This window comes from Ovis aries, chromosome 11 (genome assembly GCF_016772045.2).
Source record: "Ovis aries strain OAR_USU_Benz2616 breed Rambouillet chromosome 11, ARS-UI_Ramb_v3.0, whole genome shotgun sequence".
NCBI lineage: Eukaryota > Metazoa > Chordata > Mammalia > Artiodactyla > Bovidae > Ovis > Ovis aries.
In genome coordinates this window covers 11,678,868-11,696,219 of record NC_056064.1, presented here as the reverse complement: position 1 = coordinate 11,696,219, position 17,352 = coordinate 11,678,868, and the positions used below count along the sequence as shown (strand labels likewise).

The following is a 17,352-nucleotide window of genomic DNA, read 5'->3' as shown; positions in this document are numbered from 1 at the left end:
GACACGCCTGAGCAACTAGTTAGCACATTGGTTCATATAGGTCTTTGTAGCATCTGTCCTTGTTTCACAGCCTTTTCAAAGCCTGACAATTGCCTGGACCTTGTCCATATTACTCTTGAATGTATGGTAAATATTCATCATCACATTCACAGGGGCCTTGAAGAGGTTGTCACAGGCTCAGCTGTGGAAACACACTGTGTGCACACCTTCTACTGGAGAAGAGTAAAATCTCCGTGCTACTTCCCAAGTGGAATCTCCTGCTACTTCCTGAAACTACCCAAGAATGAAATTAGGATTCTTCACAGTTGTTCATCCCTAAAACTCTTTCTGACATTTAGTACCCTTCCTTGGGAACCCTCTTTTTTCCCCTTTCTGTTTGTGGGGCTCTTGTTCCAGTTTCTGCATGTCTTTCCTAATAGCTGCTTGGAAACCATGGGAGCTTTGCTCCTAACACTCATACTTTAAATCTCTCTTTCTTATCCCAGGGTCAGGGTTTTGAATTCCTCTCTTCTTTGTGACTGGGTATGTCATTGTTTCCACCAGCTAGTACCAGCTAGTAATCATGGAGTGTTCTTCCTACCTGGATTGGAGAAAGTTTTAAATCTAAAGAAATGTGAGGGAGAGGGAAAGGATGTTTACTTTATGTTGAAAAATATTTTTCCACCACACATATTTTTATATTGTGAATCTTCTGAATGCTTCGAAGCATTCTTAATTGGAATACTGTTTTTTAGTGAACATAAAGTATGGTAACTCTTCTCACAATCTCTATTTAGAAATTTAGGGTTCAGATTTAATGTTTCATAGATATATGATTGATATTTTTACCAGTTCCTTTGGGAAACAGGATGGGTGGGAAGAGGAGGAGGAGAAAGAGATTTTTTTTTTCCTCCTTGAGAAACTTTTCACTGTGGGAAATCTCAAACATACACAAAATTAGAAAAAAACTGTGTCAGTATAATGACTCTCCATGTACCTGAAATTCTCAAAAGTCATCAACCCAGGACTGATTTTTTTTTCAGCTATAATCCTCTTCCTCACCATTCTTTGTCATTGGATTATTTTTAAATTTACCCTTCCACACACATCTTTTTTTTGTTTGTTTGTTTGTTTGGCTGTGGCTTGCAGCTTGCAGGATCTTATTGAACCTAGGCCCTCAGTGGTAAAAGCACAGAATCCTAACCACTGGACCACTAGGGAAGTCCCAAGTTCATCCCCATTTTGATGATGGGTGAATAAGGTATCCTGCCATCCTGGTATCCTTCATTATTTATTCCAGAATCAAAAGCTCCATTCATTAATTTATTTATAAAGTGTTTATTCTGCAGCAGATAGTAGGCTGGGCTCAGCACATATTGAGTATATTGCAAACTCTTGGGGAAAAAATCACATTAGGTACTAGTTAGTAACACAAGGGTATAATTTCTCACTTCTCTTCCAATTTTTCCAGTTATCTGTCTACCCTAGCTTTATTTAAAAAAAAAAAAAAAAAGTCCTAAACCATCTGCTGACTCTCCCTCCCTGGCCTCTTTGCCTTCCTGATTCATCTTCCACTCTCAGCTTCCCTCACTGTACCTACCATACTGGCTTCCTGACATGACTGAAACATTTCATGGTCCCACTTCAAAATCTTTGTAATTGATATTTTCTGTAACACTTTCTTCTCAGATGTATGCATGGCCTATTCATTCACCTCTTTAAAATTTTCTTTGACCTCAGCTGCGTTCCAAAGAGTGCTGACCTCTAACTATTTGTTCTTAGTTGCCTTCTTGATTAGTCTTTAAGGAGAGGGCAGCTTTGAGGCATACTCTTGCTCTGTTCTGTATTAAGAATTTCAACTTTATTTATTAAAAGATTACAAGTGGTTGGGAAACACCTAACCTTTTGCAAACATAATTACTTATCAGTTTTTATTTAAAAAGATGCTTCAACATTAATTGATTATTATGATATTCTTTTCTTCATTATGTTCAGAATTCTAGGGAATTGTTTTGCTTTGGTGATCTGTTGTATTTTGTGCCAGTTGCCAGCCTGCCTCTCAGCTGCAGAACTAGGATTTTGAAGAACTAACAGCTAATAGTTTTAACCATTGCAAATCTTATATTTTAATGCTATTTATCTCCCTCTGATGAGTGATTGACTGGCTTAAGTATCATTTCTCCCCTCCCAACTAGCTGAGATAAGGTTTTTGTGAGTATCTCTTCCTTAAAATCTTGCCCTACGTTCTGCTCTGTCTACTTCACTTACACTTGTTTTGTTAAGATTTAGTTCTTCAAAATACTTGTTCTGGCAAGAGGGTTGTGAGATTGGCTTGTGAGTTACTCCTTGTGGAAATGTATATCTTTTTCTGGGAATATGCATTAAGAAATATAGATATGTTCATAATCTCTGATTTCAATTTTAGAAATGTAGCCTATGGAAAATATACATATTGAAGTATAGAAACATATCTCTGGGTGGTAGAAATTCTGAGATTATTTTCTTTCTCTCATTCTTTTCTGTTTCTTCCAGGTTTCTTTAATACTCACCCTCTTTCCTTCCTCTTTGGTTCTCTTCCTTTTCTTTTCTCTATTTACCCTCAGTACTTGATTGCTTTATTTCTCTTAGTATTAAAATGTTTAATGAGGGAGAGAATGTATGAGAAATCTCTGTATTTTCTCTTCCATTTTGTTTTGAACCTAAAATTTTTCTAAAAAATTAAAGTGCTATTTTATAATAAAAATAAGCAAATAAAAAGTATGGGACTTTAAGTAGAGGAGGCTAAGTAAGTTTTTGTTGGGATAATATTTGTTTCGTAGGAACTCAATAAATGTTTACTGAATCATTTTATGGCTTTGACTAAGCAAAGATCAGTCACTCAGTCATGTCCAAGTCTTTGTGACCCCATGGACTGTAGCCCATCAGGCTCCTCTGTCCATGGAATACTCCAGGCAAGAATACTGGAGTGGGTAGCCATTCCCTTCTCCACGAGATCTTCCTAACCTAGGCATGTTTACCATTAGTAAAGAATCTTCCTGCCATGAAGGAGACCCAGGTTCAATCCCTGGGTCAGGAAGATCTCTTGGAGAAGAGAATGGCTACCCACTCCAGTATTCTTGGCTGGAGAATTCCATGGACAGAGGAGCCTGGTGGGCCACAGTCCTTGGGGTCACAAAGACTTGGACACAGCTGAGTGACTGACACTAAGCAGAGGTTCTGTGTATGATAAACAGGCTGTTTCTGTTTTAAGCCTATATCCTATGACCTAAAAATCAGGGGAACTATAGAAGCATTAAAAAAAGAGAGAGAGAAACATTTCTTTTGATAAATCATTGTTTTAGGAACTAAAAGTGTTTTAAAATTTAGAATGTTTTAATGCCTTCCATTTATATGAAAATATTAAGTAGACTCTTAAAGAATCTTATATGATACTTGTTTTTAAAACTCCTTCCCAAATTATAAAAACTGCATCAACTTCTTTGTCAGGTGGAAGGCATGGAAGTGTCCTGAGGTATAGGAGTTATATTGGTGCACAGGCAATGGAATTGTCACTGCTTCTTATGTACTTGTGCTGTTAAGATTCAGTTAGTTGTTTTATTTCTTCAACAGTGATACATGTAATGATTAGATTCCCACAGATATTTTTTAAGGTGTGCTCCTAGTTGGAGATTTTTCTTGCTCCTAAGAAATTTAATCTTTATTCTTCATTAGTTATTTGAATTGTGTGTTACATGTCTTAGTTTAGCTTATAAATCACCACATTATCCAGGATGGTTATGCCCATATTCATTTTTTTTTTTCACGGCATGGATTAAAGTTGTTTAAATATGTTTTCTTTCTCTTTCAGTGGTCCCCCCTGGAAGTCCTGGGCCCATTACTCGGCACGGGTCCTATGACAGTTTAGCGTCTGACCATAGTGGACAGGAAGATGAAGAGTGGCTGTCTCAGGTGAGACTCTGAAACATTGAGTCTATTAAGGTGACAGAAAACAGAGATCCATTTAGCTCTTATTATTCTCGAAATTAAAAAAAAAAATTTTCCTTAGAGGAAAACGGGCAGAATTCGGAATATTTTTATGGTCATCAAGAATTAATCATCTTTCCATATTAAGAATTTCTCAGAAATACTGCTGCAGGGCTACATATACATATATTTTATACACACATATACATATATGTGTGTGTACATTAGCTTTCATGCAGAGAACATAAAGTACGCATATCTTTCAAACAAGCCATTTATATCCCCCAGAACCCTGGATTTCAGATGGACTGTTTGGATTAAGATAAGAACTGGCCTGGTTAAAATGGTGAAGCCATTCAACAATCTTCGGGCATTCTTTTGTGGAGGCAACATTTTGTGAAGACTGGGCCGACTTTGATTAGGGAAGTTCTGCCTCCTAATTTGCACAAGTGCCGGCCGGCCTTCCTTGCCTAAGCTCCTGTCATGTGGCTTCCAAGGGTCTCCAAATCAGTCCTGTAACAGCTTCCATGGACCCTTCCTCCCCCTGCCAGGTGAAGCTGTCTTCATCTCAAGGGCTTTGAAATAAAAGATACTTGGGCAGATTTCAAAATGATGAGATTACAAGTGACTTCATTACAGATGCTGTTATGTCTGTTTCAAGTCTGACATCACTGGGTAAAGTTAATGACCAGGTCTCGGATTACCAAATCCCGCGGCTTTTCAGCAGACAGGTGCCTCCTAGGAGCCCGGGTGCAGTTTCACTGCTTTCTCAGGGAGGAGAGCCCACACTACTAAAGGGAATCTGGAACCCAGAGAATGAAATTGTTTCTAGGTGACATACATTTCATCACACTGAAAATACTCACAGGAAAAGCTCCTTTAGGTTGCACATGGAGATGCGTCCTTTCTTGAGGATACCGCAATGCAGTTTTTAAAAAAAGGATGCTGGCAGAGAAACCACTGTCCTTCGCTTCAACTTTTCAATTAGAAAAAGGGGTAATGTGTGCTGTCAGTGTGAAAGTATACACAATATGTTTGTACCGCACACAACAGGCGGATGAGCTGGAACATCTGGCCATCGCCTCAGTGAAATTGCACAGGCATCTGTTTACCTCTCGGCTCTGTGACACTGATGGTTTTGAGCTTAAAATACACAGCATGCTTTATCTGTGGCCTCATTTATGTTGCTGAGTACAACTCCTTGAATGAGAAATCACTGTCCTAAATCTGAGTCGTTTTCTCCCCATGATTAGCGGGAATGTGGATATTGTTCCAAGACCATGATGCTTTTGCCCTTTAGGACTTTACAAACACAGAGCTGCACTCCATGAACCTTTTCAGTTGTGTTTTGTTAAGAATTAATCACCACAATCAGAGAAATGTGATTAAATATAAAAGAACTCAGGGCAACACTAAGACCCATGGGAAGTCAGTTCTGTGAACTGTGTATATAGACGTGGATGTAGCAATTATAAGACATTGAGAAATACCGTCTCACCAAAGGTTTGCATATTTAGTCTCTTATTCAAGTCACTCATTTATAAAATCACATGCTTATTTTTAGCTTTTACCGCGTGTCCTCCTCTCTGCTTTGTCTAATATTGGCAACATTCCCTGCCTCTTCCATAGAGCATGAAATTCATAAAGCATTTTGGTATTACTGTTCTGCAGCATTTAAAATACCTATGTCAACATTCATGGGAGCTGAGGAAACACTGTAGTTAAGAAATGGTATTTCTGAAGACAAATCTAGTTTGAGAGAAAATTTGTAATCCTGTCTTCTTTTAAAAGTGAATTTGGGGGAATTTTTGGAGAAGTATACGAAATACTATAATATTTAATTGTGGAAAGAAACTGGCTGTGAGTGTTAAATTATTTCAGACCTTTTCTTTTCCTTGGATACTTCAAGAACAACTTCACATTTGTTATGAGCTTAATCCTCAGTGAAGGAATTACTTTTAATATGTGGATTGTCAAATGTAGTGTTCATTGCATGCCCACAGAGTGATAAGGACTGTCTAATATTAGTGAAATAGGTAGTCCTTAGGCAGCCGACACTAGGTGTATGAGGCAGGCAACTGGTCCTTTTATATCCGTATGATTTTTGTATTGTGTATGGGGTGTGTGTGTTTGTTTATACGCATACAAACACTAAATGAATTTTTATTATATTATGACAAACCAGTAGATGGATGTAGTGGATGTCTATACAGGCTGCTGTGGTCACAGCTTTCTGATTATGGATGATACCCTCTCCTTCTCCCACTAGGTTAAGATGGGCTTCTTGGAGAATGTGAGTGTTCAGAGATGAGATGGGGGGATCATGAAAGGCTCTCAGAGGGAGGTCATGATACATCTCAATCATGATTCCTGATCTGTTCCAGGTAGAAATTGTAACGCATACCGGACCCCACAGACGTCTGTGGATGGGTCCGCAGTTCCAGTTCAAAACCATCCATCCCTCAGGCCAAACCACAGTCATATCATCCAGTTCATCTGTGTTGCAGTCTCATGGTCCAAGTGATACTCCACAGCCCCTTTCGGATTTTGATACAGATGATCTTGACCTCAACAGTCTCAGGTAAGAAATAAGAGCTAGAGAGTGATTTGACCAGATTAATAAGTTCATTTGTAGTGAACATCTTGCATAATCTTTACATTTCCCTCTTTTGCACTGTATCATGTTGCAGAACACACGCACTGTAGCTTGTGATTCATTATTAATCACTGGGGGTCTTATGTGAGATCTCATCACCTCCAATAAATATTTGTGTTCCAGATTGTACTTTCCTGGATCGAATATTCAGTGCACTTTTAAAAGCCATTCTATTTTATGTTGCCTTTCTCATATTTCTGATTATCCTCTATCTCTGTGTTTTCATCATATATATTCTTTGATCCTCACTTGTAAGAATCATACAAAGTTTACAAAGTATGCTTTTTATTTTTAGGGGTTTGTTTTAAACATAATTGAGAACTTTTTGACTTTTGCAACTTAAGTTTGCTTAGCAATTTAATTTGTTATACCAAGACTTGACATATCAAGGTACTGATGAACGGCCCAGTCTAATGCAATATGATTTCCTTTCTTTGTGTTCTTTTCAGAAAAATTTCTACATTATATGTTTATCTGAATCTAAAATAACCCTCTCACTTTTTTCTTGCATCTCTTTTTAAAAAAAATTGTTTGAAAAATGTGTTCCAATCATAGGTTGGGAATATGTTTTTATTCTACTTCTTTGTCAACATTAGTAACAAATTTTTATACTGTAAGTATACAAATATATAACAGATTTTTATCTTTGTTAAGGCACAGCTGTTGTAGAGGTGAATTAGGACTAGTTTCTTCTTTCTGTTCAGTCGCTAAGTCGTGTCCAAATCTTTGCGACCCCACGGACTGCAGCACACCAGACTTCTCTGTCATTCACTATCTCCTGGAGTTTGCTCAAATTCACGTCCATTGAGTTGGTGATGCCATCCAACCATCTCATCTTCTTTAAGAACAACTCATGTAATGCTTCCCGGGTGGCGCTAGTGGTGAAGAACCCATCTGCCAATGCAGGAGACATAAGAGACCCAGGTTTGATCCCTGGAAATGTTCCCTGGAGGAGGAAATGGCAACTTCCTCCCGTATTCTTGCCTAGAGAATCCCCTGGACAGTGGAGCCTGGTGGGCTGCAGTTTGTAGGGCTGCAGAGAGTCAGACACAACTGAAGCGACTTAGCACACATGCACAGGTAATGAAACATGCCTCCTGTAATACTTTTTCAAGTATTTTAGTTTTTTATTTTAGTTTGCTTTCCTTGTTTATTTCTTCACTTTTTTTTTTTTCTCTCTTTTGGGTCTATTATATTTTCTTCAGCTTTCTAGAAATAGAACTTTATTAAGTTATGAGGCAACTCAGTGGATGCTGGACCATTTTTCACAAATATCAGTTATAAAGTATGATCCATTTTCAGGAAGTCAAGCAGAGTCAGTTCTCAGCTTAGTGATTCAGTGCATATTCATCTGTTTTTGTAGGTTATTCTGTTATTTAAATAGTAATAAAATGGACCTATAAAACTATGTTTATTCTCTTTACTATTCACAAGATTCTCAGCGACAACCCCCCCCCCCTCTTTTTTTCCTGATGACTGTCACCTGCTGTTCTGATAAGAGTCTGTCCTTTTTCTTTGGAGAACATCTCCAGCTCTGTACACCCAGCTCTGTTCCTTTGAGTTTTAAACATTTTTATTTATTTGGCTGTGCTGAGTTTTAGTTGCTGCATGCAGGATCTTTATTTGTAGCATACAAACTCTTAGCTGTGGCATGTGGGATCTAGTTCCCTGAACAGGGATTGAACCCAGGCCCCCTGCATTGGGAGCGCAGAGTCCCAGCTGCTGAACCACCAGGGATGGTGGTTCCTTTGTTTTGGACCTCCTCTGGCTTTCTTTGTTACCCATTACTTCAGATGCAGGTCTTTGTCTAAGAGCTCTCTATTTTGCTGCTTCAGATAGAGCTTTATTCCTGAAATCCTTCTAGAATTTTCCTCAGGGACTTTTCCTTTTTCTTATACTACAAAGCTTCTGGTATTTATCTTTAAATTGTTTATATCCTATTTGTTGGGCATATGTAAATATTAGAAACCTTTATATTAGTCCCAGGTTTATAATTTTGTTGTATTTTGCTTGCAGTTTATATTTAAAATTTTGAGCATATAGGCCCTTGGTTAAGATCTTAACCCCATTAGAACACAATTTTGGTGAAAAATTCAGATTTATGTCACATTATTTCAATTACATGTCCTGTTTAGTACCATTTCCTGCCCAGCATCCAGTTAGAAATCCCACTCCTGATAGTCTTCTCATCTCTGTGCACTATCACTTTATCCTGGCTCCTTACGTCTGGTTCTACCATTCTTTCGGCTTATGTACAATGGCATTATGGCTGCTGATTTTACTTTCTCCTTTAAATTGTGAAGTCTTGTTTAGATTTTTCGGTGCAACTGGCCCTTCACATTCAGTGCCTTCTTTACCCCAGATCACTGAGAATCAGTATGATGCTGGGATAGTCTGCCTCCCTGTATCCTAACCAAAATGGCAACTGTCAGGTGTGTTGTTGGCTGTCATATCCATAAGGGGATCAGGCATGGCTAACCTCGATGTTGTTTCATCCCTCAGTTGTGTCTGACTCTTTTATGATCCCATGGTCAATAGCCCACCAAGATCGTCTGTCCGTGGGATTTGCCAGGCCAGTATACTGCAGTGGGTTGCCATTTCCTTCTCCAGGGGATGTTCCCGACCCAGGGATCAAATCCATGTCTCGTGCATTGGCAGGTGAATTCTTTACCACTGAGGCACCAGGGAAGCCTGGCTAATCTCATAGCAGCTCCTTATTTGGAATAGGGATTTAACATGAAGAAAAAGGTCAATGAAATATTTATGAATAGACCTGAGAAATAGATAATGTAAAAGAAACTGAGATATAAAACCTAGTTTTCCATTTGAGGTTAGCTCCTGGGAAATCAACTTCATTTCATTTTTTCATCTAGTTAAGAAATACATCCATTGTTTGATACATTTTATATATGTATGTTGTGATCTTTCTGTGTGAGAACATTTAACTTCTACTCTTTTAGCAAACTTCAATATTATCAAAACCATAGTTACTGTGTGATACGTTAGATTCTCACACTTTAATCATCTTATTTTAAATGATATGTAATTAATATGATATAAAACACAGTGTACAGTTCAGTGGTTTTAGTATAGTCACTATGTTTTGCTGCATCCTCCTAATTCTGGGACATTTTCATCACCTCTACCAGTTTGTTTTTATTTTTGTATTTTTTTTATGGAAACATTAAAGCATATATAAAATTTGTAAAATTAAGAAGGATAGACTAAACCCCTGTGTATCTGTTGCCTGGTTTCAGTACATCAGTTCTTGGCCAACCTTCTTTCAGCTAGCCCAAACCACACTCCACCCACGACCCTGGTTAATTCAGAAACTCCAGTGCTATAAATTGAGTTAATAATAGGAAATTTATTAGCCCACATAAGTTATTTAGACTGGGAGGGAGCTTTAATTTGCATGCACTGAGCATATCTAACAGGCTAGCTGCTTGTTTTTCATTAAGACCCAGAAAACAGCTCTCCTAGAAACTTCAAGTAAACTCTTCCTCTTTTCTTATTGGCCCACATTTGCTTAGACCCACTCATTGCAGACCTAATTAATCTCACCATGAGATGATGGGGTCACCGTGACTGGCTTGGGAGAATAAGCTGATACAGAAGGGCTGCTGGGTAGTGCACCACTAGAGCAGTGATCAGTGAGCAGCATTTCCAACTTCCACTGCTAGGCCAAGTGCATGTTTCACCCCCCTCCTATTTCTTCCTTTCGTACAACAAACACGTATACATTACTCCTGTGCTTTCAGTGAGGATCCTTTTTCTACAGTCCATAATTGAAATGTCAGGCTTCTGTAATGTCTCATCGTGCTTATCAACTTCTTATCTTCATCAGTATCCTCTATAAACTCTATGCATAAGCCAGATCATGCTCATCAAGATGACCTGCATTTATCATGCTTGGCTACAAATCCAAGGGTTTGCTTTTTCTACTTCTGTGTTTAAAGGGATCTTCTTGCTCCTTTGCATATAAATACATCATCCTAACACTGTATAGAGGTCCAATTTCTGTTCCAGCTCCACAAGATCCTCTCACTCTGCTGTGTACCATGCATTCATTCCCTCATTTCCTCTTTTCGAGCTTTTATTAGCTGTTTCATTCATTTTCACACTAGTTTTCCTTGGCATCAGTTTTGAATGCTCATGTGCTATACCATATATCTGCACACAGACTTTGCATTTTGTGTTTTGTTTTTGCTTGTTCCTAAAATCCTACTGACACATAACTAATACTCAACAAATACCTATTGAATGAATGCATTGCCAAAAAATACACACTTAGACTATTATAGTAAGTCTTTATTCCTTTAAGTTGCCTGGGCCTCTCAGCTCTTTTAGCCATACAGAAATCCTTCAGTGAATAGTACAGAAATACAGCTGGAACTAGATTCTTAGCTTTAATAGATTTACCATTCCTAAGCAACTTAAACTCATATGTAGTAAATTGCAATTTTGCTGACATTCTAATTGATTCTTACATGCTAATTAGTGATATTGTGGAGATAACTCAGTTAGAGTGTAGAGATTTTAGCTAACCCCCTGGCAGCCACATCCCAACACAGCTGTGTTACCCTATGTTGTTCAGTCGCTAAGTCATATCCGACTCTTTTCGACCCCATGGACTGCAGCACACCAGGCTCCCCGTCCTTCACTATCTCCTGAAGTTTGCTCAGACTCATGTCCATTGAGTCGATGATACCATCCAACCATCTCATCCTCTGTCACCCCCTTCTCCTCCTGCCCTCAATCTTTCCCAGAATCAGGGTCTTTTCAAATGAGTCAGTTCTTCACATCATGTGGTCAAAGTATTGGAGTTTCAGCTTCAGCATCAGTCCTTCCAATGAATATTCAGGACTGATTTCCTTTAGGATGGACTGGTTTGCTCTCCTTTCAGTCCAAGGGACTCTTTAGAGTCTTCTCCAGAACCACAATTCATAAGCATCAATTCTTTGGCGCTTAGCCTTTTTTATGGTCCACCTCTCACATCGGTACATGACTGCTGGAAAAACCATAGCTTTGACTGTATGGTCCTTTGTCGGCAAAGTGATGTCTCTGCTTTTTAATATGCTGTCTAGGTTTGTTATCCTATGCTTGTTGCCATATGTAAAATAATTTTCTTTAAAGATTTTAAGGGAGTGGCTCAAATTTTTATATCGATTGATGTCATTTAAGGAAGGCAACGATTCTATTCATGAATTTGAAGATTCTTAAAACTCTTCATCTCCCTTTTTTTTAACCTTTTATTTTGTATTTGAGCGTAACTAAGATATAGTTATGATAGTTTCAGGTGCACAGCAAAGCAACTCAGTCATACATACACATGTATCCATTCTCCGCCAAACTCCCCTCCCATCAACTCTGAGCGCAGTTTCCCATGCTATACAGTAGGCTCTCATTAGTTATCTGGTTTATACACAGTATATATGTCAGTCTCTCTCAACTCATCCCACTTCTCCTTTCCCACCTTGGTGTCTATATACTTGTTCTCTTCGTCTGTGTCTCTGCTTCTGCTTTGCAAATAACTTCCTACATACCATTTTTTTCAAATGCCAAAGGGTTCGGCATAATTTGTTTTGGGTCTTCTCTCGTTCCATTTCATTTGTCCTTTGTAAATGAGTATCCGTTTTTTAACCCCTTGTTTGAAAGCTGTTGGAAACCACACAAAGAGAAGAAGGGGTCCAGAGTGTAGAGAATACTGTGCTTTAAGTCTTTTGAAAGAACCTTAGGGACTATAGTTTACCCATTTGTCTTGTTTTAGAGGGAATGGTTCTTTAATGGACTGGGCTATTCCAGCATTGCTGATTTAAGGTCTGTTGTAGCATGGGACAGTTTTGATGCTGGTAACATATGTGAATTAAACTCAATTGCATTGCAGGATCCAGCCAGTCCGCTCTGACCCAGTCAGCATGCCAGGGTCATCCCGTCCAGTGTCTGATCGAAGGGGAATTTCCACCGTGATTGATGCTGCCTCAGGTAGAAGACCACATACAAAATGTTTAATGGCTTTTTTTCCCATGCTTTTTTAAACTTCTTTTCTTGCAAATGTAGATACTGTATATTTCTTGCCATCTTTCTCTTCTCTTGGGGAAGGAGGGTGAGGAGGGATGGCTGCGTGTGAGCGAGCAAGTATGCGTGCACACGAGTGTGGCAAGTTGCGTGTGTGTCTGTGTATTAAAACAGTACTGTGCCTACATTTGTTGCTAAACGCCATGCATTTAAATATTGTTGAGGTTGGTGAATGATACCATGGAGTTGGCACTTGATTAACTGTAATGAACACAGTATTGAAGGCTACAGGGTTGATGACTGTTTTTGCCTTTGATCTCTCAAATGTGGAGAAGCAACCTTGACAGAGAACGTAAATACAATATATGGATTCAATTTACTCAACCTGTTGAGTATCAGAGTGCCTGATCTGTGGAAGCGGAGAGTCCAACTGCTATAGCTTAAATGGCTTTATTATTGAAAGCATGAAGTTTAGAAATTCATTAACTTAACTCCGTCTATCACAGTTATTAACTTTCTATCCTTGGAACCAAGCCACGAATATTTATCATTGGTACCTGGAAATAGGTCTTTGCCTCTATAGGTGATGGTTGCTAAATTAATATTGTAAAATTGTTTTCGGCCCCCATCTGCCAAATAACAGAACTGTTTTCCGTGATACATTTTCTCATCTCTAAATGCAGTGATAACAAAAGTAAGGACAGTGATGCTTTCTGTATGGCGCAGCTGTGACACATCTGAAACTAGCATACAGCAGGGTTTCATCAAAAAAAGTCTCTTACAAGTAGAATTATTAAACACCCGGCATTAGTCAAACAGTTGAGTCAGAGAGGATTTTAATCTATAGCAATTTCAAAATCCCTGGAGACAGCTGATCTGATTGAGGCTTAAACTGTGAAAGAAAATGGAAACAAACACAAAACTGATTTGTGAAGGCCACTTTAAAAAGACCAAAGCTTCTGTTTCTGACTCTGTCTCTGGATTTTTCGATTGAACGCTGATGGGTCTTGTACTTTTTCTTAGCTTCCTGATCTGTTTGTCAGTGGATTGCACTTTGTGTCTGATCGCATGGTCCATGTCGAGGGCTGTGCTTTCATACTTAGTGTAAACTTGTATTTTAGAGGGCTCGTACTTGTTCCTCAGCTTTAACTTGGCAACCAGGGCTGTCCCCTGGAAACAAGCACAGTAATATCTAAGGTCCCTAGACTTGCACTGCAAGAGATATTGAGATAGGTGACTTAATAAATCTTTTTGATAGTTTCGGTCTGAGAATGCTTAACAGATCCTGTTCATATGGAATTATCATTTACAACTGTGAATCCTGGAAATGATATATTTTAACCTGAAGTGTTTTATTCAAGATTACAGTAGCAGGCTTTGTTGATTGGGGGTTTTGTTTTTTTTTTATATTATTAAACTGCCATATTATTAATGTCTTAGGGTCAAGTAACTGGCTGTTGGTCAGATGAAACACGTGTCACTAAAGCAGTTAACATGTGTGTTATTAAATGCGCCATATTCAGTGCTACAGTCTGGGGAAAGACTGTATATATCATATAGCACTATCTCAACTTTAGCTCTTTATAAAATTCTCTCATGCCATGGAGAGGAACTTCAGTGAACTAATGATTCCATAATTTTGTTTTAACTTGCTGCAAGAAGAGTTTCCTGTTGATGTTTGAGTAAGGAATAGATCTTACGTCTTTGATTTATCAACACTTAGATTTCTATCAGTGAAACACATAGCAGTTTCTCGGATATTGTTCTCCCAACTCTGAGCCTCTGCTTGACTTGTCTTCGCTTCTCGGTGACTAAGTTCCATTATTTTTCTCAGCCTGTTTTCATTGCAGAAAATCATTAGCCCCTTTCAGAATGACAGCCAGAGCAATGAAATGTGTGTGCTTTCTCTAGCTGAGCTAAAGAAGCACCATAGATGAGGAATTAGACTTCTATGAGTTATTCTCTACCTCTCCAATGGTCTGGATCTCTTTCATTGATCACATTTTTTAAGTGGGTGGATAATATTTTGTTGGCAAAACTTCATCTATTTTGTCTAGTGGGGCCACTATTGTAACAGTGTTACATTTCTATGGATTTAACAAGATAAACTATAAATGATTTGGGTTCTTTTTTAAAACTTTATTTTATTGAAGTGCAGTTGATTTACCATGTAGGGTTAATTTCTGCTGTACAGCCAAGCGATTCAGTTGTACATCTATTTTCTTTTTCATGTTCCTTCCCACTGTGGTTTATCGCGGGATATTGACCACAGCTCCCTGTGCTGTGCAGGAGGACTTTGCTGTTTATCCATTCTATATATAATAGTTTGCATCTGCTGATCTCAAACTCTGATTTGGGTTCTTTATGAAGAGAGGTTTATAGGGAAATTCTGTTTTAGATTCCTCTATTAAAGAGAGTCTAGTTGCTTCTGAACCAGGAAATACGTCTCTGATTATGACCCATGCCTTGGAGTCAGCTGCTTGTTATGAAGATGCTAATCTGGAGTTTTGATTGCCTTTGCTTAGAGAGGTATGGTCAGTGTGGCGCCTCCTCTTACCAGAGTTCACTGCTTTGTGTCCTGCCTTTAAACGGTTTATGCAACTAAACATACTGTCTTTTTAATTGTTCCTGTGGCAGACTTTGTAGTTATCCCTTTGTTTTAGTGATAGCTCTTGCTCTGTCTAAACTAGTGGTGGTGTAATTATTTTTCATCAAATTACTTTTCAAAGGAGTAGAATTTAAAAATATAACTTGATATGATCAGATCTTCTGATGGCTGTGACCATTTTCAAAGTGAAAATATCATTTACACCTTGGATCCTGTGTTCTGCTTTCAGTATCTGTGTGTCCCGTAGTGTTACTCTGCTGAAACGAAAATCAGCAAGACATTGTGCCACTCTTGCTAGCAAATTCTTAAAAAGATTCTTGATTAGGTCGTATGTTTGTGCTTTACTCCTTCACATAGACATGTATTAACCTAGACTACAAGTTTTTCACTTATTAACTTTGATGATTTAGGCATAGTGTAAATTCTATACCTTTAGGTACCTGTGAACCAGTTTCTTGCTGTCTCTCTGTATATGTATATTTTAGACTCAACAGATCTATAATTGTTTTATATGTAGATGTTACTTCCCATGACATGTTTCCTCTGATCTTTGGAGACTGAAAAAAAATACTACCATGCCTCAGATTTCGAAGTTAATTGTCAGAGGTTCCCTTCTTGTCTAAGGAGAATGCCATTCTGGAAGTGGACTTCATAGATTTACCTATACACACAGGCTACCCAGAAAAATGAGATCTGAAGGAACTGCTCCCTTTTTCCTATCCAGCTGATTAACATCAGCGTCTGAATCAGACAGTGTTTCTAGACAACACGTGTCATGGATTACTTCCTTTTTTCCCCTTTGTACTTTTCTTTTGGTTAAGTATCTAAGAATTTCTTCCTTCCTTTGTCCTTTATAACATGTGTCCTTTTGTTAAAGGTGTAGGGCTGAAAGAGGGGGAGAGAAGGTAGAAACAGTGTCAGCATCCTGCTCAAACTTTGTTTCCCACATTGGTGGCTGAAGTTCTTGTTCCAAGATGTGCAGGCTGTATAACTTGTTGGATAACTTAATAACCACTCTAATTGCTTGTGAGTCATCCACACAAAGAGCCTAGAAAGATCTGGTTCATCCTAAGTTTGTTTGTCCTCGTTTGTAGTTTTACTATGGAAATTGGTGTTTACCAAGAAAGAACTCAAAGCAACTGAGATTTAAAGACAAACTTATGCCCCACTTGTATGAAGAGCAGACATCTTTGTCAGACTCTACTAAAGTAAACATTTTATAGAGAAAATGTTATTAGAAGTGGTGAGAGCAGCTTGGGTGTACATTCCTGAGCAGATGACAGAAGGGGAAGGGAAGCTGTGACAGAGCAGTAAAACAAGTTCTTATTCTTTCTAGCAGGCTTTGATACATAAGATATTGGTGCAACATCACACTCCACTAAATAGGGGCAAAGTTGCAGATCTGGTATTTGTTGCTGTTCTTGACTCTAGAGAAATGTTCTTTTTTTCTGTACAACTGGAGTCATCTAAATGATTTCTAAGGACTTAATTAACTCAGGCTTTCAGCACCCAATTCTTGCAGATATCTAAATAATTTGTTTGCTTGAAGAAAATCCAAACTGGTTTGATTTTATTGATTTTTTGAATGATCAACTGTGCCTGCTTTGTGTATTTGGCATTTGTGCATCAGACCTTAAAAAGATTATATCTATTAGAAAAATATGGTTGAGTAGACAACAAGGGTATTATTCTAGCAGTCAAATCTCTGCTGGAGAGATATTCTTATGGAGGCATGCTTTTATCTTACAGAGATTTCTCTGATGCACTCGGGGAACTATATTCTTTAGGGCTATATTTCATGTATCTGTAGTTGCCATTCCAATCTGAGGCATATAAACTTTGTTATTGTATCTTAAAGCCATCAGGGGCAAAAGAGATGCTGGTGGTAAGAGCAAAGGGATTTATAAGAAACACCATTCAATCTACCGTGGTGAGGTCACTTAGCTCCATGATTTCATAACTAGAACAGGTGATAGACACCATGGTGTTATAGTCATGGTCTTGAACTCTTGCTGAAACCTTCACAAGTCATGTTTCCTACCTAGCCATTCTTCTCTGCCTCTGTGACAAGAATTTAAGGGACTTCCCTCATGGTCCAGTGGTTAAGACTCCCAGTTTCCACTGCAGT

General features: G+C 38.4%; 1 protein-coding gene across 24 annotated transcripts in view; it reads left to right on the top strand.

The window, feature by feature from the left end:
* Window positions 1-17,352, top strand: part of BCAS3 (BCAS3 microtubule associated cell migration factor) — a 607,379-nt gene that overhangs the window by 311,129 nt on the left and 278,898 nt on the right. For all 24 annotated transcript variants that reach the window (XM_042255345.2, XM_042255347.2, XM_042255339.2 and 21 more), the window contains 3 exons: window positions 3,827-3,927; window positions 6,327-6,523; window positions 12,486-12,583. In XM_042255345.2, coding sequence (XP_042111279.1) covers window positions 3,827-3,927; window positions 6,327-6,523; window positions 12,486-12,583 — 396 coding nt within the window. The remainder of the gene's footprint in view (window positions 1-3,826; window positions 3,928-6,326; window positions 6,524-12,485; window positions 12,584-17,352) is intronic.